The following is a 20,750-nucleotide window of genomic DNA, read 5'->3' as shown; positions in this document are numbered from 1 at the left end:
ATACACGCTAGTAACAGTTGATAATCCCCAGCATAGATGGTATCCTAATCTGTACATAATCCACAAAGAGCTCCTCTTGTGAGCATAATATATAACCTCGCTTTATTCATATAAATTGGCCGTTTATATCTTGAAAAAAAATAACGTCAAAGGAACAAATATAATAACACATTTAAAGACTAAAGCATCGCGTCTGAATTCAGTCTGTCTCGAGCGATTACAACCTAAATTAATCACAACCAAAAGTTAAGTAAACAGTGCATGTACAAGTTCTATCATTATACTCAATAGCCAACTTTACACTGACGCCGCTGTTCAAGTTAAAACAATTCTATATTTCTTTATTTATTTTCATCACAACTTTTCTAACCGAATACATGTCCGAGTCTTTTAGTGTGTACCAAACAGTGCCGTCCGCGAATGCCGACTGACCCGGCGAGTACCAGCCAATATGATAGGCGCCATTTAAATTACTGAAGTAACATCCACTAAACCACCAACCACCTTTATTATCTGCGGCACAGTTCCGGTCAGAAAGATCGTTGTCGTGGTCTGCAGTACTGAACTTCATTCCATCATGGTAAGTGAGAGAATCTCCAGCGTCCCCTGTGAAACGACTCACGTGCAGACGATATCGACTGTCTTCGTCTCCAATGGTGAAGATATTATACTTTGCAAAAGTTTTGTTCCCTTCCCAGTCCCAAATTTCTATGGTTAGTCCATATTCATTGTTTTTTGTAAGGGCGTGGAGAAAGTCATTACCAACCCAGAAATCGCCATACATGTTACCAAATCCGATCTTATATTCCAGCCAGCCCTTGCTGAAGTCTTGTAGACCGTCGGCTCTTCTCTGTATCACCGTATAGCCGACACCGTCGACGATTTCACAATAGACATAATCTAGTAACATGTTGTCAGATGGTTTTACTTTATACAAGCCGCTCATTACATGTCCTTGGTCGACGATATCACCACAATCTACAAACAACAACAACTGTCAGTCAATTATTTATATACAGAATTTTTAAAGTCATCTTTGTTAAATATCATCAAATGCAAAGATATTTAATGCCCCCACACCTTAGAAAATGTACTTTTGAGAAGAAAATCATGTTACTCAAGTAATTTTAAACATTAACGTATCCACGTGACTATGTTTTTATGATTATTTTACGTAAACAATGCGATGCACAAACGAAGGGCTATCAATAAGTCTAAAAACACTTCAAGAACAAGTATGGAAATTAAAATCTGTACTGCAATGTGTCGCATTCCCGTTTGATATTATAAATCTACCAATCTTCCAATAACAAGAATTTTTTTCAGTGTTCACAATCGATTATCAATTAACAACATAAAAAATAGTGATCAGCGAAATATCACAATACGTCTGATAAACAGAAAACTGACATTTTAGGACTAATGTAGTGAGTTTTATTGTTAAAGAAATAATTTTCTCGTCACATCTTTCCCAACTTCCCCACATCTATTCTATTTAGGTATAAGATTGATACACAAGCCAGCTATTTTAAGTGCACGTATACCTCTAGCTGTTGACCACCTATACATTAAATACATAAAAGCATTCTTTTTAAATCTTACTCTGCTTCGCACTGATATCTCGGTTACAAGACTTAAAATTTCCTCTAAAAATAACACAATAATATTTCAAAAAATATGTTATAATAATGCCCAAGTAAAATTGAAACCAACCCCACATACGGGGAATAGCAAGACATTTGACTTAATTTTCAAATCTCTTGTTAATGCTTAACTCTGCGAGTACTGGTATATGCCATGGCGCCAAAATAAACCCGCAGCGAGAAGAACATGGGGGGAATTTTGCCGGTTCACTGTATACCCCACAATCAACAGTGATATGGCTGGTGCGCAAATAAAAAAAATAAAATCGTTAATAAAATAAACTTGATCAAGATCTTTAAAAAATGCCAAGCCTCCGATCTAATGCATATAACGAGTATTTGACAGGTTTAATCAAATTTGCATTCAACACATATATACGTCGAAATGACGTCGATCATCTTCAGTGTGGTGAATTTAATTCAGTGGTGAGTGTTTTGGGATTAAAGCATAAAGTCGAGATGATTTGAGAGAGTAGAAGGCATCAAGGTTTTTTTCAGGTCCTTCGGGATCATAGATCTCATAACTTCTAGTATTGAAAATTGAATACGCTCGAATCGGGGCTAAGAGGGCAGTGTTGGTGTTGGTAGTTTTCAATTCGGACCATTACCAGGCCGATTGACCATCTTGACATATTACATAAATAAATGAATATTTGCACCACATTTTTATAATACGTAAACACATTCTCTTAAGTAGATAAAAATTTACTTGTCTACTTAATAAAATTAACATTTTGAGAAATTTACAACTTTCTTACGAACACGAATGTTATTTGCAGCATTGGACGCACGAAATACTTTCTAAATTGAAATGTCGCTATTTTCCGGAGACATTCAGGGGATGTGCAAAGAGTTACAGACAATTATAATAACATGTTCGACCAGAAGAAAACGATAAGTACTTACCTTTAGGTATTTTATTGGGTGTCAGATTTGTAGTTTTTCCTATTTCTACATGGCCAAGTTTACTATCTTGGACAGCACCACGCGAGGGTTGAATGCTAGGCTCCATCTGCGATTGTATAACCGACAGTTTTTCACTCATTACCATCGAGGAGGCCTGTAGTGCCGACAGTCCATTCTCGGCTGACAAGACATCACTTTTCACTGTCTCTTGGGCCGACTTAATAGACTTCAGATCTTGGCTCAGATGCTCTATTTTAAAATGTATACCCTCTATATCGCTTTCTATTCTCCTGTCCGTCTGTCCAAGAAGTCTATATAATTCTCGCAGCTGGCTGGTCTCTGTGTGACACGCTTCGCTGGAGTTATACAAACTGTTTTGGACTCTGTGTAAATTCTTATTATCACTTCTCATATCTATGAATTCTCGCTTCAGAAGGATCCATTCAGCTTTCAGGTCAGTAACCATGTTTTTCAAGCTATCAAGCAGTTGTTCTCTGGGCGTGTCTGATTGAGAACCGTATGTAGGTAACATTCTGTCTTTTCGCACGTGTTTCTTGCGCCCAGATCTATGAGTCGCTGAACGATATTTTGAATCCTCGAATTTTTCTTTCATCTCTTCCAATTTTATTTCGTAAATTCCGACTTTTACTCTAAGTTCTTGAAGTTCCACGTATTTTTGTAATTGTTCCGTTTTTAATTCCATCAGTGATTTGTCATACATTATCGTCCAGTTTCGGTATACATCGAGATCACTGGCACGTTGTACCTGCACGAGCAAAAGTTCTTTGTTAATGTAGTTTGAAAAGTTGGCGTATTGTATTTCTAATGTACGCATGCGTTGCAATTCGTCAGCGTCGGGTTGCCACACATTAAACTCATACCGACAATCACGATTTAAATATTGTTCGCCATTCAGCACGTGCAAAATGCACGAGATAAGTGTTATAATCAACATTGTGTAGCTATTTAAAATCTCTTTTTATAAACCTTCCATGATGTTTTCTTCATACCATAAAGGAAACGTTTTACAAATAATTAAATCCATGCTAGCTGAAGAAGAGAATCCTGCGACATTAATTTGATATGAAATTCAGATATTTATCCGCTGCTGCTTTTCAGGGATATAGACTAACACTTATATTACCGGCTTGACTTCGTAACATCGTCTCGTGAAATCTTTATTCAATCAATTTCCGAAATAATAATCTCTGCGAGCGATTTACTCCCTTGTCACACACTAAATATTTTATTTTCTGTCGAAATTACACGCCAGTCGCTTATTTAATAATGTTCCTGTCATAAACAAGAACTTTGGGAAACAATTAATTTCACGGTAATAGGTAGCTTCACGATTTCTCGTGCAATGGTTCTCGCCGGAAAAGAAAAAAAATCAATGTCACCTATCATCCAGTAGAGATAATTTCGAAATCAGAGATTATTTTATGCATGCAACTTTCAGAAAAAAAAGACATTGTCTTTTTTGATTGGCATTTCTTACAGATTAAATCTCAGATCTAACATGTTCCAACGATTACATAGGCGGAAAGTGTGTGCGTCTGGGAGTTGAAGATTCAAATCAACCTTTTTCTTTGTATGCACCGAGATTTCACACCAGTATAGTATTTAGTGACAAAAATAAAGCTTTATTAGAATAACACATTTACTGTTTGCGCGCCCCATCCAAGTTAAATTTCAACAAACCAGCTCATTTTGAATACAAAACCGTAACTTTTTAGCGCCATTTATAATTTAAGTACTTATTTTTTCCCCGACCATAACTCCGGGACTTCTCTTCCCCTCCATCCCCTCGGTATACGTGTAAGTCGTGGAGATGGGACAGGACATAAACAGAAGATTTACAGAAATTGGGACAGCGGGAAAGAAAACCAGAACTTGTATACTGGGACCAGCCGCTGATCAATGTGTTGTCTAGTGAACCTACACAATTAGCAGAATCGACGAGAAAGGACATTAGACTGCGTTACCCCCCTACCACGAAGAGGCGGTTTGAACGGTGTCGCTCTTCAGGGCTATCTCACCTTTTCATACTGTCTCGTGCTACTGTACGTTTAGGGCCCATTATCCCCTGTACAGTGAGATTCTTTCGAAATTCTTATCTATGGCTAATTATAATACTCCGTGGAAATTGCATGGAGGTAAAATAACGCCATTTTATGCATTTGAGGGCAAGACTGGTGACAAGTCTGGGGTCCGTGCTAGATAAGGAAAGCTATACTGTCTGCGCCGTAACGGGCGGATGGACCGTCGTTCAACATAGACTACAGACAGATACCTCGGGGACTCCGGTATCATCTTGACAATTTACTGGTGGATAGATCTCACTGAAAAATTAAACATTTTACATTATTTTTGGGGTATATTTCCGTTTGTTATTTTTGCATGCCAGAGTATAAGACTACAGAAGGTTTGATACGAAGTTTATCGTTCAAGAACGGTTATTTTACTTTGCATTTTTCTGGAGTTATTGCCCTTTATATCTTTAAAAGTGCATTTTTATACCTGTCGCACATGTTTTATTTTACATGTATTTTTTTATTTATATTTTTTATAGATTTTTTTTGTTGTTTAAAGAATCGTAATTTATTAGTTTTTACATGTTTATTTAATCTACGTACTTTTCAATTCTATCAAATGAGAGGGGAAAAATAAATTAGAATTTAAATGAAGTTTTGTTGATAGATACCCCTATATCAACATACTGCAGTGCATACAATTCAAACTTATTTTCTTATTAGAATTACATTGATGGTAAATCCACAATCGCTCTAAAGTCTGGTTTTTAAAAAATCCATACCTATATATAAAAATATATAGGTATGGAATTTTTTTAATCGGACTTTAGACCGATTATTGATAGAATTTTAAGCCCCTGTGATAAATCCTTAAAAAAAGAATTCGACAAGTTTGTCATAGTTATGCTTTTTGTTTCCTACTATATACACATTGTTTACAATTGTTTCTTAAAAACCAGTAACTTCTAAAGTGGAATGAAGAATCTTGTTCATCGTCTCCATTTTACTCTTTTCATATATTATTAACGCCCTAAGGACGACGTACTTATTTATGTAACACTACATTTTCTGTTCAGAAAATACCAGGCAGATTTTAAAATTGTCATATAAATCATTTAGTATCAATTTTCCCAGAGCAATATTTGGCAATTAATCTATTTTTCCCAACAAAATAACACTAAATTTACAACACTTTGCTTCCTTTCATGCTTTTTGTGTAGAGATTGTGTTTATCTTGTTTTTAATAAGCATCTTAAATTTGCGATAAACCTAATTTACAATTAACCATCACAACTACAAAATTTAGCGATCTTCAAGTTCATAAAGCGTGTAAACTGAGATGATTGTTATCGTTCACAGATCGAAGATGAAATAACATTTGTGTGCCTATATCTGTTTACATGTACAGGCCTATATATAGTGTTTCATCAAGTACTTAATTTATCAGCCAAACCACTCGAGCTGCATTGAAAATCAAACAAGATCTGTGTAACAAACGCTCATTGTTTCCTCGTTGATGGCGGTTGCTAGGCACAAATCAAAATAACCTATAAAAATGTGTATAGATTTATTTAATTAGAGCTTACTTTGCAATAGAAAACAAACGAATGTCATTCTTGAAAGTCAATAGATAAAAAGATTGCATTTTAAATAGAGAAAAGACTTGACTTATCTTGAGAAAAACAAACGACGAGGATAAAAGTAGTGATGTGTAACTTGTGAACTGCTCTATTTATTGATAGATCTAAATTATTGACTGGATTTTATATTTAATTTGCTAGACGCTGTTGATGATGACGGGAAAACAACCGTCTTATATAGAGCCACCATGGGACAGGGGCTTTGTCACCGTAAGACTTTTTACTTCTTTCCTCATTATTTATTTGCACGAACAACCTGATTATTCAGCTAAAATCAAATTCACAAACTACAAAACAATTAGTATGCGTGTTTCTTTTTAATATGTTGATACACGTTTTGACTGCCTACAGAAAAAAATCACTATTTGAGAATGTTTTACAATTAAATGATTCTTTTAAAAATCACGCTTATTTGTGATAAAAACCATAGTAACTTAACTGCCTAATCGAGACTATTAATAATTTAATAACCAGTTTCTAAATTAGTCCCGGATGTTTTGTACTTTTATATTGTAACCCAAATCTATGACTATGAGTCATGAAATATCAAACATTTTGAAACAGCCAGAAGCAGGTAAAATCACAGCAAAAACCCGTTTATTTGGCGCCAAAATAGGTCCACAGCATTGAGTTTACAGTACTACCACAAAGTTGGTTTTAAATCTCCGCTATTGCAAAGTATGCTGTTATATGTGTTACATTTTTATACTGCTTAAATATTTTCTTTATGTTGATGTTTTATTTGTTGTTAACTTCTGTTTGTACTTATTGTATTCCTGTACTACTATAAGTTTTGTTTTATTATTTTTCAGGTTCTTTGTAAAGACCCTGATGCACCTTTAAGTTGATCGACTCTTTTTACAGTCGCTTTATTCGATATAATTATTTCATACCTTTGTCAGTTAATAGCTTTTTAGCTCATGTTCAAAAAATTGTTTAACATGTATATATATTCAAAGACCCTGATATTTATGAACCAATGTTAATTAATTTTAAGAAGTGTCTTAATTGTATCTTGAATATTTCACAAACAACATTTTTAATGCTGTTAATTTTTTAGACGTTTGAAAACAAAGAAAAATGTTCTCTATATTTACACAGATATATGAGCCGCGTCATGACAAAACCAACATAATGGGTTTGCGACTAGCATGGATCCAGACCAGCCTGCGCATCCGCGCAGTCTGATCAGGATCCATGCTGTTCGCTTACAAACCCTATAACAAGTAGAGAAACTGATAGCGAAGAGCATGGATCCTGATCAGACTGCGCGGATGCACAGGCTGGTCTGGATCCATGCTGCTGTCGCAAACGCATTATGTTGGTTTTGTCGTGACATGGCTCAGTTATAAACAATATTTAGCTCGGTGATATCACGGATTTATATTGTAATATAAATCCGTGATGATATTTACAAGTTCCAAGATTCATTTTTCTGATTTGATAAATTTACATATCTACATATAGATATATTACTAACAAAATGTAATTAATTTATTTTGTCCATAATTGGAAAAATTGGGAGATTCTGTTATAAAGTTAAATATTCATCGGAAATGTGATTTGATAATAATAATGTACAATATCTTATGTTTGTTTACACAATTGTCAAGTGTTTCACGGAAAAGAGACGATCGATAATAAATCTGTCACATATTTGGTGGTATTACACCCGATATATATTTTTCACACCATGAACGATAAAAAATACTCAACACCGGACTATTTTAATTTGTTTACATATGATACCAGTTCCTCCGCGCAGATTTAATTATGATATTTTTAAAACTAATAAGAACATCCCCAAATCATAATAAATAAAGCATTTGTAATATGAATTTGATTTCAATCGATTTATTGACATTTGAAAGAAAGACAAGTGTGCATAACATACCAATATCTGGAACTATTTTTATGAAGTTGATTTGGTGTACTTTGACCAAAGCAACCAAAGCAAGCAACGGATGCAACTTTATTTTGTTTTGACATTTACTTAATACTTATTAAGCTACAAAAATGAGTTTAGAAACGGCACTACGTTTTGAGGCAGACCGTGTAACTAATCCTAATCTCAGGAAGGCTTTTGAGGCACAAGTTGAACGCATAAAAGTATGAAAATTATCTAAACCCAAGTTTTTTTGTAACATTCGTACCATATAACTTTCGAACCACTTCTCAATTTGTATAACTGGAACTTATGTTTATGTCACTAAATATTAGTAAGTTATTTGGTTTAAATAATATATATTTCTTCTTCCGTATTTTCAAACAAAATTTCAATACATGAATTACACCCAGGATTGAGTAGAAGTCTTAAAGTTTATAAAAAGGTAAAAAAGATAAGATAATCTTTATTTATAGTCGGTTTCATAAAAACATATAAGCATTAGCTATATAAGCTATTTTCCGACATAACTGACTATCCAATAACAATTCAAACAAAAAATCTGTATAAAAGAAATCTGTATAAAAGAAAATATATAAAAGTATTATAGTAAATCTATAATGGTATAACAAACTTACATAGATGTTCAAGTTCTTTGGATACTTTGACACACGGATGTAATCAGATAGATTAATCTGAGCAGTTTATTGCTTGTCCATTCAACAGGAAACCAGGATGTGGACTGAGGGAATACTGGGACGTCCCATCTCACCAAGGTCAAACACCACTATATTTCGGTTAGGTCAGTGACCACCACACTCCTCCCCGTCCTATTTGAAAAGGCTGGCTGCCAGATAAGACCTTTTTAGTATCTAATCCAGCACTCAATACGAGCCTATTGAATGATTTCCTGGATCCTTACCAGTACTGGTACTGTACCCTGCTCTAGTACAAGTACCAAATAGGTGATTATCATAAACCAATCACCTGAGCAGCTCAGCTATGACTTGATCAGCTGAGCAGCCCCACTAGGACTTACTCAATTACCTGAGCAGCCGACTATGCAGAATTCTACGACTCACTCAATCACCTAAGCAGCCCACGATGCAGAATTCTACGACTCACTCATTAACCTGAGCAGCCCACTAGAAATTATTAGAATGAATTGTCACCAGTAGCACCCTGAGAAGAATTAACCAACATTAGTCTCTAACAATCACCAACAAACATAAAACCTCCTTCAGGTCTAATTGATTCACTGAAGACTTATCTCTTACTACTGCCAAAACACTCTAACCCACTCATGCACTGGTTCACACTCAGATGCAAGGATATGCAGCTTATATCTAGAGACTACCGCAACACCTATCACATCTACCAGCTTAACAGCATGAGCATCCTGAGGATTATACCCCAATCCTCAATATAAGACCTTATCTGGACAATAAACGATCCAAACTCAGATTTATATTCAATAACCAACAAGAAGTAACCTTCACCCACAAGCTGTGAAACCACATTAAATAACCACAATGAATCATAAATCTCCAGTCTTATATTCTTATACCTCCCAAAAAGACAACACATTTCCTTTGATAACTGTTATAACTCTGACATTATTTCAAGAGCTCAACCTAACCGATAACATCATGACAATTACTACTTCAGTTCTGCAAGATGCTCATTCTATTTCTGCCATAAGAAACCCCCAACCACGCAATCCAATATTGTACTAACATTTGTAATGATCACTATTAACAGATGCCTGCATCCAAATAGATCCCATACAAACTGTCATATAAATTGCTTGTCGGCCTAACAAGCAACCTACCAAATGACATTATAGGTCATCTAGCTTAGAAGAGACGGGAACTGCGTGCTTGGTGACCCCCTACATAGCAGTGAACTTAACTGACCAGATGCAACTTGCTTGTCTATATGGGAGCTAACCGTCTCTTAATGGTGAATATATTGTTACCAAACATCTCAGTTCTGGGACTCAGATTTCTGAAAATAACACCAGAATGGACTCTAGGGCCTTTTGAAACATAATCACCAATAAGCTCGCAACCCATTATTACTAAGATGATTCCTAGATAATGAGCTTACACTCCTGGGATTCGTTCCCAAGGTTCCTTATTACCAAGACTGATTGTAACACACTCAATGACAGATGCGATTTTAACCTGAAACCCGTAGATTTTGGTTCCTTCCCTGGCAGGCTTCCCAAGACCCTTAGTGACCCAAGTGATCTTTTACTTGCCAATAGCACCACATCTACATCGTCAATAAAGGATCCCCCAATTCATGGGCCATCATATACTAATTGACACCTACCACAAGGCAATTTTCCCCAAATCGATTTCCCACATGGTACCAGACATTACATCATTTTAAATACCATGATTACGATTTGTTCTGGGCCCAAATCGATTTCCCACATGGTACTAGACATTATATCATTTGACCGTGATTACGATTTGATCTGTGCTGCAGCAACTTACACCGGGATAGATCCTTCAACCATCCCGCCAAATTACCTTGTGGCTCCCAAAACCAATAAACCACCTTATATGAGTGATCAGTCTATGGTATGCAATCAGCTAAACTACCAGATAAATTAAATTACCCCATGGTAGTTCTTCTCTGATTAACCACCAGATAAATTTAATTACCCCAATGGCGGTTCCTATCTGCAGCTACCCTCACCCCCACCAGTACTAACTGGTAAGAGGCAGGCTTTTATTCCCCAAGACTTATTCCAACTACAAGGAATTTCCCTCAAGTTGATTTCCTACATGGCACCCTGGATCCAAACACCATGTTTACAACCTGATTTTCCCCAGATCGATATCCTACATTTTATTCTATCCAATTCCCTTCCCCCCTTTGGGATTAGAAGAACCACATATTAGAATAAACATGATATCGACCCAACCTTGTAGCCTTAAAACACCTAAAAGCATTTTATAAACTTTTAGGGCTACCTTTGACCTTAGCCTAATCAACTGTGAAAGCCTTCTCAAACTTATCTTCAAGTTCCTCAATAGCCTCTATCACAGTTTCCCAAGTCACAGAAGAGTTATCTTCATCAGAATGAACTTCATAACTATCAGTACTGACTGAAGAAACCCTCTTTCCTTCACACCTTTCACTGCGTTGGCTCCTACCAAAAATGGCCTCATGGCTCTGTTGGTACGTACGGACCAATAATTTGGCTTGTTCGACCGTGGATGGATCATGCATGTAAACATGGAACCCAGCTTGTTGGTCTAATAAACCATGGCAAAACCTAATTATAACCTGACTTGTTATAAATTGGGCACATACCCCCTGAAAGGCTTTATCGGCTAAGGCACGTAACCTGTCTGCAAAATCATCAAGAGATTCGCCCGGGTTTTGAAAAGCTTGATAAAATTGCCCTTGAGCTGCCTCTGGTGAGATTTGGTCACCAAACCGAGCCTCCAGTTTATCGTATAAAGAAGCATACGATTGCACTTCACCACTATTATGTAAAATTACATAATAATCTAAAGCTTTGCCCTCTAACGTCAAGCACAACGCACACAGTTTATCCTCATTTGACCACTGGCACATCTCAGCATATCTGGAAAACTTAAAAATGAAAGCTTCCCAACTGCCATTGCCATCAAATGTTAAATTCGTGGGCAGTTTATCTAACGATAGTCTTGACCTGGCTGTTACAGGATAAACTGGTTCCCATCCCCCATGAGATAATGGCTCAAACTCATTATCCCCCAATGAGGTGATCCCCTGTTCTTTCCATAGAGACCGCTCAGACCCAAAATCAGCAGGAATAGCCTGGGGAACCCTAGGTGTGGTAAACATATGCCCATTATACCCCATGCTATCCCCACCCATCACAGGTCTACCTTCTCTACGCCCAAATACTGAAGTGCTTTTCACCCCAGCTGACCCTCTGGCCACATCAGGCTTTACTGCCCCAGGCTTTGGTTCCGAAAAGTCTAAAAATGACTGATCCAAGGACCTAAATGACTTATCCAAGGACCCTTCCCCTTTAAAAGCTTCAGTATGATGCTCTAAAGCCTCCTTTTTCCTAGGGAATTCTTCCAAAACCTCATTTGGTGAAAAATCTATCATATCTAATTCCTCACCCGTAAACTTTTTACGACATATTGCAGACAATATGTCGCCTGTGATATCACCGCCAGCCCCCCTTATAGATAGGAGAATAGCAGCAACCTTCTTACTAACCCCCGGAATTTTAACCAACTCGTCATCAGAAGCAAAATTAATCGCAACCTTAGATTTATTGGTATGGGGGCCTTTTGTGTCTGACCTATTCATCGCCATTGCCATATTAATAATTACTTATTACAATATTTTTATTACAAATAATTAAAAATATCAGGCAAATACAGGTCATGCAAAGTACCACTTACCGTTACTGTAAACCAATTTCTGAAATAAAATTTATTTTATTCCACACACCTGCACAATACTACAATATTGTGCCTTACAGTAACTATAATAAGCAATATTAAAAAAAAATATCGCTCTTTGAATTATGCAATATAAAAAATATCACACCTCTTTCTGCCTGAAAATAAGCAATATTATGAAAATATCACTCTTAAAAATTCCTCTGCAATTCTCTTTCAAAAATTGCTAGGTTTTGGAACAACAATAGAAGAAAAAAAATATGATACCGGTATCAAATATCCTAATTAGAAACCACAATGGTACAAAAACCTAAGTGGGTCCGAAGACTGGTAGCGTCTTAAAAATACAGGCCGCAGCTAGAATTAAATCACCGCTGCCACCATTATAGTAAATCTATAATGGTATAACAAACTTACATAGATGTTCAAGTTCTTTGGATACTTTGACACACGGATGTAATCAGATAGATTAATCTGAGCAGTTTATTGCTTGTCCATTCAACAGGAAACCAGGATGTGGACTGAGGGAATACTGGGACGTCCCATCTCACCAAGGTCAAACACCACTATATTTCGGTTAGGTCAGTGACCACCACAGTATTAAGAAGATCAATGTACATTTATGAAAGACTCTGTAAAACAGTTAAGGTTTATCAGCACATATAAATATGGGTAAGAAAGCATTAAATGATTAAAAGCAAATATAACACTACAATCAAACATCACATAAAATTACATCATACAAGAATTCTATATATGTACACAACCCTAAAATCAGAAATAGAATTAGATTTTTTTTTTTAAATTTAAATTTTTAAAATAAATTAAAGTAAATGATTCAATTTTATTTTAATATAGTTGACCTAATTTCCAGTATGATGCTTGAGCATATATCAGTAGCAGCATCTGATATATACTCAATCATGAAAATATGGGTGTAACTAAAACATGTACAAGTATCATAATAAAACTTGAAATGTTTGTGTAACAGTTGCTGATCTGGGCTGGCCTAGATAAATTCATGGTCTAAGATAATTAGTTAATTAATTAATTAGAACCAAAATAAAAAGGTAATAAATGTAAAGGTCTTGTTTATTATAATGTCTACCCTACTGAAAAGGCCAGCCATTTCTGACTTATAAGACACCTTTTGCTTGCATCCCATGTACCACCCAACCCATACCACTGCGCAATCGGTAACCTGGTTTTCATTTCAACTACCTCGCGGCTCAAGAAGCAGCCATTTTGGAACAAGTCCAAAGAGAAACTTTCATCCTTCAATTAACGCTTCTCATTAGACTCGAACCTTCAACCTCCCGAATTGAAAGGGGGGCATATTAACCACTAGACCAACGGTAATGGTTGTACAGAGTTATATGAAACTCTCGGAGCACCTATAGAATCTCTCCGCAGTAAAATCCATATTTTATAATCCTAACCCTAAACCTCTATCCCTAACCCATTATACAGATATATAAACAACAGATAGGAAACTCCGAAAATAGACGAGAGTCCGATTCAGAACCACAATCCTTTGCGTGCTTTGGTGATAATCGGGCTTTCCCGCTAGTCTCCGATTTTTACGCTATCGTTTAACTTCGTCGATATCCTTGAATTATTGCTTACATTGCCAACATGGATTTTCATCGGAGAAATATTTGTGTGGAAAAGTGTGTTTTGTACGTTTTAGAATAAATAACTATTGCTTCTTATATAAGTAAAAAATGTTTAGTCTTTTTTGTTGATGTACCTCCGGAAATTCAAAATGGTGGTATTTTGGCTACTTTTACCCAGGATGCATCAACTCTCTCAAAATCTCGCGACATATAACTTGCCGGAACACAATTCCGCTGATACTGATTTTAACTGTGTGACGTCACAGTCTCTTCTCCATCTTATATTTAGCTCCATGCCCATTACACTAACCTTTACCAATAACCCTTGACCATGACCCTAGAAGTAATCTGAGTGAATGAACTGCTAAATATTAAATAATTTTGTGTAAAATGTTAAAAGTAGCTGCAACATATACTAAAGTCTAGCCAAAACTCTTACCTGACTCTGATAGTGGTATAAGTGGGCTGCCGGGCTGGCATATCATATTTTGTTAAAACTTTCTGTCCATGAGTGAATTCATGCGTTTGAAAACCTTGGCTTGTTCGGGCAGTAACTCTGTTATGCGTCATTTTATAGTTTTATGTTCCAGTGCTGACTTATCTGAGAAATTTGTACTTTGGCACTCTAAAATTCAGGCCTTGTGAATATATAAAAAATGCTTTATCAACAACCATCTGTCTTCTTGCTTTAAAATGTCTTTTACAATGTCTTGCACAAAATTTTATGAAATACCAATCATGCTGTCTTGCCATAACATTTTTATTTACATATTATTTAATGACCTTATAGATATAGCTTTAAGAAACATTTCTTGTTTACATATATCTTTTCTCATCAAATTCAGAATAACACTTATTTTATTAACAGAATGACAGCAAGCTTACAATTATTATTATATTAATTATAAGATTATAAACTTCATTAAACATAATGTTCAATATTTTTGCTTGATCTTAACAAAGAACATTAGGGGGCACTCTACATATATATCGTGTGATTGTAATGATATCTTAGAAAAGAAAAACAAACAAAAAGCAAGGAAATGAAATAAAAACAAGTAATTGGAAAAAAAATGTATCTCTTGAAATGTCCTGAACTTTGTCATGTGAATGTCTGCTTATTTCCAAGCAAAATGATCAAATGAATTATCATTTATATCTTGAAATGTATGTTCAAGTTTCTAAATAAATCCAATGAATCTAAAATTAATGTAGTTATCAGGGGAAATTAATGTCATTCAAAAACACTGAGTGAGACTAACAAAGGAGGTTATTTCTTGTAAGGATTTTATATATACACACCGGACCTACTTGATAACAGGGTTAATTGGCTGTTTTAGTCTGTTATACTCTTTTCATATTTTTTATCTTCACATGAAATTTGGTCTTTTTAAAAAAAAAAAAAAAGAGAACATTCATCCAGTGTTATAGGAGGGTCAGACTAAAACAAAAAAAGATGATAAAAATAAGTAAATTATGGTAAAAAGTTAAATGATGACATAGTTGTGGCTTCCATAACTTTTTATGTTGCTTTTATTGTGCAACAGTGAACAGGTCTAGCAGTACAATAAAACCTGTTCACTGAAGTCTAATTAGCTGATGGGGCCTCCGTGGCCGAGTGGTTAAGGTCGCCGACTTGAGATCACTGGTCCCTCACCGCTGTAGGTTCGATCCTCACTTGGGTCGAAATCTTTCATGTGAGGAAGCCATCCAGCTGGCTTACGGAAGGTCGGTGGTTCTACCCGGGTGCCCGCTCGTGCCTGAAATAATGCCCGGAGGGGCACCTGGGGTCTTCCTCCACCAATAAAAGCTGGAAAAAAATCGAAGAAAAAATCTCGGCGGGACGATCTAGGATGGCCCGACTTGAGTGTACGGTGGTCCATATGGGCTTTCCGGCGGCGACCTTAAATAAACGCATTAAAAAAACAAAAACTATTTAGCTTATGATGACAATGTATTTTAAGGTTGTATATTGTTGTATATTTACAGTATGATGAGGTTATGGCAGACAGAGAAAATGTTGTAAGATTGTAAGTACAATATTGCCAGTTTTATATCTCATGAAGCTTTTCTATTTATTATCATGGTTTTTATTCATCAAATACAAAATAAAACAAAAATGAAATGTACAATTATGCCATTTCAGTAACCAAAAGGAGGCAGAATCATGAGGGTTGAGGTGAAATTATTTATTTTTGTAATTTATGCACATTGCTTTTCTTTAATGGTAATAGAAGCTTTGATTTTGTATGTGTCTCACATGCAATGTTTCACTTGTCCTACGGATATTAGGATAGATGTTATAACTTTATCATCAAAATGTTACTTATTTCCACACATTAGTGCAGGTAAATTAGTAAAAGCTACTTGTTAACTTATTATTATGTTAAAAACATCTGTCAAAAATATTAACTGTTTAATTTTTAATCTATAAATGCAAATTCCTAAATTTCCTTATAAATGTCCCTTTGTTGATAAATGACCCAATGCTTTTTTACTAAAGGAAAAAAAAAAGAAAAGATTTTTAATAATGAAAATAAATAAAGTGGCCAATCAAATATGGACTTAACCCATTTACTAACCCTGTCCTTGGAGGTATTTATAAGTAAGTTTTAAATTTGTCTGAACAAGTTGAACAAGTAGCTTTAATATAGTTAAAAAACTTTTTATTCGCTTAAAGTTATCCAGCTATTTTAGAGCTTATTAAACTTTGTAAGACAATTTTTGACATCATGGCCAACTTGTTTAATTATATGGTCAGTTTAATGTTAAACCTCACTGTAGAACATGAACATTTAAGCCATGTAATTGTCAAATATTCCTGAAAGGAAAACATATAGATTTAGTGAGACATACTTAAATGCATGTTTCACAAATATGTACAAGCTATAGATTTAATCAGTAATGAGTTTGTATCATCAAAATATATTTAGAGTTCTTCAATCAGAATGATTTATGAGAGCTATATTATATTATAAGTAAGTAATAATGTGCTTGTGTTTCCTTCATTTACATTTTTTCCTACAAATTGTCTTATTTTAAACCCCCCTTTAATTTCCATTGTAAAAAGTATTTGTAATGATTTAAAATAAGTATCTATTTCATTCAAATTTTCTTGACGTTAAGTACAGTTTATAATCTAATGTTAATTGTAAAATTGTTTCTCTTGAAGTTGTTTGTTAGTTTTCTTATGTAAAATGTTATTTTTTGTCTGTTTTGTTTTCTCTGTAATAATGGGCTGTTGGGCCTGTTTACAGTAAAATTTTGGTAAGTGAATCTTAGAGAGAACGATCATTGTAGTTTGTGGGTTTGCTTATGTATGTCAGTAAAATCCTACTGTTATTGTCCCCACATATATAACTTATAGTTATCTTTTTATCAGTGCTGAACACAAGCAGTTTCAAAGTTTTACTATAATTATAATATGTTATAGGGAGAAGAATGTAAATCAGAGGGCAACATGGAATGAAAAGCTTGAGGAGTCTAGTTGGGGGAAACGAATCAGATCAGAGGCAGATGTTATCAAAGCTGAAATGAGAATGGCTGCAAAAGCAGCATTATCTGTAAGTTGTTTGGGCTCTTAGATAATGTTGATCTATGCCTGTACAGTGTAGTGTTAGGATTTGTGTACAGTTAAAACTGTATGCTATTTTCTTGAAGTTTGTCAATATTAGTCCTGAAGTTCATCAATGTAAGTCTTGAACAAAGTCAATGTTAGTATTGAACTTGGACAATGTTAGTCCTGAACTTGGTCAGTGTTAGTTTTGAACTTGGTCAATCTTTGACTTGGTCAATTTAAGTCTTGAACTTAGAAAATGTCGGTCTTGAACTTTGGACAGTGTTAGTATTGTACTTGGATAATGTTAGTTTGAACTTGGGCAGTGTTACTATTGAACTTTGACAATGTTAGTTTGAACTTGGTCTGTGTTACTATTGAACTTTGACAATGTTAGTTTGAACTTGGTCTGTCTTACTATTGAACTTTGAAAATGTTAGTTTGATCTTGGTCTGTGTTACTATTGAACTTTGACAATGTTAGTTTGAACTTGGTCTGTCTTACTATTGAACTTTATCAATGTTAGTTTGAACTTGGTCTGTCTTACTATTGAACTTTGAAAATGTTAGTTTGAACTTGGTCTGTGTTACTATTGAACTTTGACAATGTTAGTTTGAACTTGGTCTGTGTTACTATTGAACTTTGACAATGTTAGTTTGAACTTGGTCTGTCTTACTATTGAACTTTGAAAATGTTAGTTTGATCTTGGTCTGTGTTACTATTGAACTTTGACAATGTTAGTTTGAACTTGGTCTGTGTTACTATTGAACTTTGACAATGTTAGTTTGAACTTGGTCTGTCTTACTATTGAACTTTGAAAATGTTAGTTTGAACTTGGTCTGTGTTACTATTGAACTTTGACAATGTTAGTTTGAACTTGGTCTGTCTTACTATTGAACTTTGAAAATGTTAGTTTGAACTTGGTCTGTGTTACTATTGAACTTTGACAATGTTAGTTTGAACTTGGTCTGTGTTACTATTGAACTTTGACAATGTTAGTTTGAACTTGGTCTGCGTTACTATTGAACTTTGACAATGTTAGTTTGAGCATATTCAGTGCCAGTCTTGAACTTAGACAATGTTAAAATATTCGCAGAGGAGAAAATCAATCAGTAGAAGATACTAGATTATTGTAAAATTCAATCAAACTTTCTGTTTATGTTGTTGGTTTGAAACATTACTAGAATGCTCCTGTTTCTTTCAGCTTTTCCTCTGCATAAGAAATCGTCTTGTCACATTAAATGTTATGTAGAAATTAGTTAATGGTAATTTACAACTTTTAAACAAGAAAATTGCAAAATTACTGCCGTCTAGTGTCTTTTCAATATCCATAAACTTCTATTTTCAAGTGGTAAAAATGAGGAAAATAAGCAGTATTTATAGAATTTAAGTGTCTAACTCTAAGAAAGTCAAGTTAAAGTGGAGTTTATTACGGATAAGGTATCTATCAAGCACAATCTGTACACAGACTTATAAATTGTAGGCTTTATATTGACAGATTATTCATCAAGTGAACAAGCCAGGGAGAATTTCCTAGTCAGATACATTAGTAAACATGTAATTATAATCACCTATGTAATCATAGTCTGTGATATAATGCTATAGTGTTTGTACCAATTTCAGGTCCGACGGGTGGCTCTAAAACAGTTATTGGAAAAGGAATATGAAATATGGGAAAAAGAACTCAGTTTAAAAGGAAAAACATTCTACAAACAGAGGATATAGACATTAAAGTGTTCATTGTAATAGAAAATTAAACAACTATCAAAATTTCTTTTGTAATTGTTAACAATTAAACACAAGTTAACATTCTACAAGGGCCTGGTAAAAAAAGAATTTAAAATAATTGTGCATGTAAAATATCAGTAAATTAATTACTTTTTTCATAGTTACTTACACTTTGTTTATTTTTACAGAATGATTCTTTACATATTGGAAAAGAAATTGCATATTGTGGGTAATGTAAAAATATTGTAGAAGATAATTATTTGTTACTCAAACTTTGTCAATTACAGTCAATGAGGTCTTCACTTTAACTTTACTATTTTGTCATTTTCATTTATTGAAATACAAGAATGGAATTGTGTGTCTGTATTTTAATGTTCATGTCTTTTACTTTGATCAGTATTACAGCTTTATTACATTTTAGAAGTCAATATTTTATGAACATGGGATAAAAACTGTATATTTAGGTTTCACCCATTTTTCATAAAGAATTACCAAAGATATTAACAAAATTACAAATACAGCATTATTTTAAAGGCCTAATGGTCATAAAAAGTATTGCTATTATATATTTTTACTATCAGCATTTATTATTAGTTAGGTTTTTAAAGACTATGTTTAAAATAAGTTTGTTTTTTTATATTTTTTTAGTTATACATGTGAGATGAAATGAGGTTTTATAAAGCTATTGATCTGAATAAAGTATGTTTAATATGATATCTCTTCAAACCTTGGGAAACTATTTTGCAATATTTATATTGAAAAATGCATTTAAGTACAATTAGGTAGAGAATTATCAAATTGAAAACAAACTTTCAGTGACAATTGTGTAGAATTTATGTTCTGCTAAAAATGTGATTTATTATTGAACACATCTGTGATATACAGGACTAGTATGTGATTAACATACAAGTTGTTGCTTTAATCAAACTTTATAATTATACATTTATAGTTATTGTATTATGTAAATAAAAAGTTTGAATGCTCAATGTTTATTTTATGTTCATTTTTTGGTATTGAAATGAATTATAAACAAGAGTGCCATGATGGTCTTAGGTCACTCACCTGAGATCAATTCTTAGCTCACCTTTTGTGCTCAGAGGCTGCAGTGTGTCTGTTGCTGTTGAATGTTGTTCATTGTTGTCCACAATATTTTTAAACAACAGCATCTCCTCCTAAACCACTTGATGAATTTTTAACAAAACATTAAAAGAACCTGTACAAAATGGTTACAGTCTGGTGCATAAGTAGGTCACAGGAGCGAAAAATGGACTTTAAAGATGAGATCTTTAAAATTTGTCTTGGAAACTTCCATCCCTATA

The 20,750-nt window shown here is 34.4% G+C and overlaps 2 protein-coding genes across 3 annotated transcripts; one reads left to right on the top strand and one right to left on the bottom strand.

Annotated features, from left to right (window-relative positions):
• On the bottom strand, window positions 1-3,927 carry LOC132713073 (angiopoietin-related protein 7-like). The gene is made up of 2 exons (XM_060695536.1): window positions 2,550-3,927; window positions 1-978 (listed from the first exon to the last, which is right to left on the bottom strand). Exons 1-2 carry the CDS (start codon window positions 3,502-3,504, stop codon window positions 332-334), a joined length of 1,602 nt encoding a protein of 533 aa, XP_060551519.1. The 5' UTR covers window positions 3,505-3,927; the 3' UTR covers window positions 1-331.
• Window positions 3,928-6,102: 2,175 nt separating this feature from the next.
• On the top strand, window positions 6,103-20,417 carry LOC132713064 (cilia- and flagella-associated protein 141-like). 2 transcript variants are annotated; one of them, XM_060695527.1, is made up of 4 exons: window positions 6,103-6,432; window positions 16,137-16,177; window positions 17,581-17,710; window positions 19,327-20,417. In XM_060695527.1, the coding sequence occupies exons 1-4, from the start codon at window positions 6,373-6,375 to the stop codon at window positions 19,426-19,428; spliced, it is 333 nt and encodes a 110-aa protein (XP_060551510.1). In that variant the 5' UTR covers window positions 6,103-6,372; the 3' UTR covers window positions 19,429-20,417. The 2 variants fall into 2 exon arrangements, with proteins under 2 accessions (XP_060551510.1, XP_060551509.1); XM_060695526.1 differs by lacking the exon at window positions 6,103-6,432 and adding an exon at window positions 8,156-8,331.
• Window positions 20,418-20,750: the final 333 nt, after the last annotated feature.

The sequence above is a fragment of the Ruditapes philippinarum genome, unplaced genomic scaffold (genome assembly GCF_026571515.1).
Source record: "Ruditapes philippinarum isolate M1 unplaced genomic scaffold, ASM2657151v2 ctg100_1_1_1_1, whole genome shotgun sequence".
Taxonomy (NCBI): Eukaryota; Metazoa; Mollusca; class Bivalvia; order Venerida; family Veneridae; genus Ruditapes; species Ruditapes philippinarum.
The sequence above is the reverse complement of the archived record's forward strand: the minus strand, read 5'-3'. Positions and strand labels throughout refer to the sequence as shown.

Excerpts from the sequence above, each read along its gene's own strand:
- LOC132713073 (XM_060695536.1), bottom strand. The coding sequence starts at position 3,504 with ATGTTGATTATAACACTTATCTCGTGCATTTTGCACGTGCTGAATGGC. Across the intron at positions 979-2,549 it reads ACCCAATAAAATACCTAAAG|ATTGTGGTGATATCGTCGAC; the intron begins GTAAGTACTTAT and ends TGTTGTTTGTAG.
- LOC132713064 (XM_060695526.1), top strand. The coding sequence starts at position 8,239 with ATGAGTTTAGAAACGGCACTACGTTTTGAGGCAGACCGTGTAACTAAT. Across the intron at positions 16,178-17,580 it reads AGAGAAAATGTTGTAAGATT|GGAGAAGAATGTAAATCAGA; the intron begins GTAAGTACAATA and ends AATATGTTATAG. Across the intron at positions 17,711-19,326 it reads CTGCAAAAGCAGCATTATCT|GTCCGACGGGTGGCTCTAAA; the intron begins GTAAGTTGTTTG and ends TACCAATTTCAG.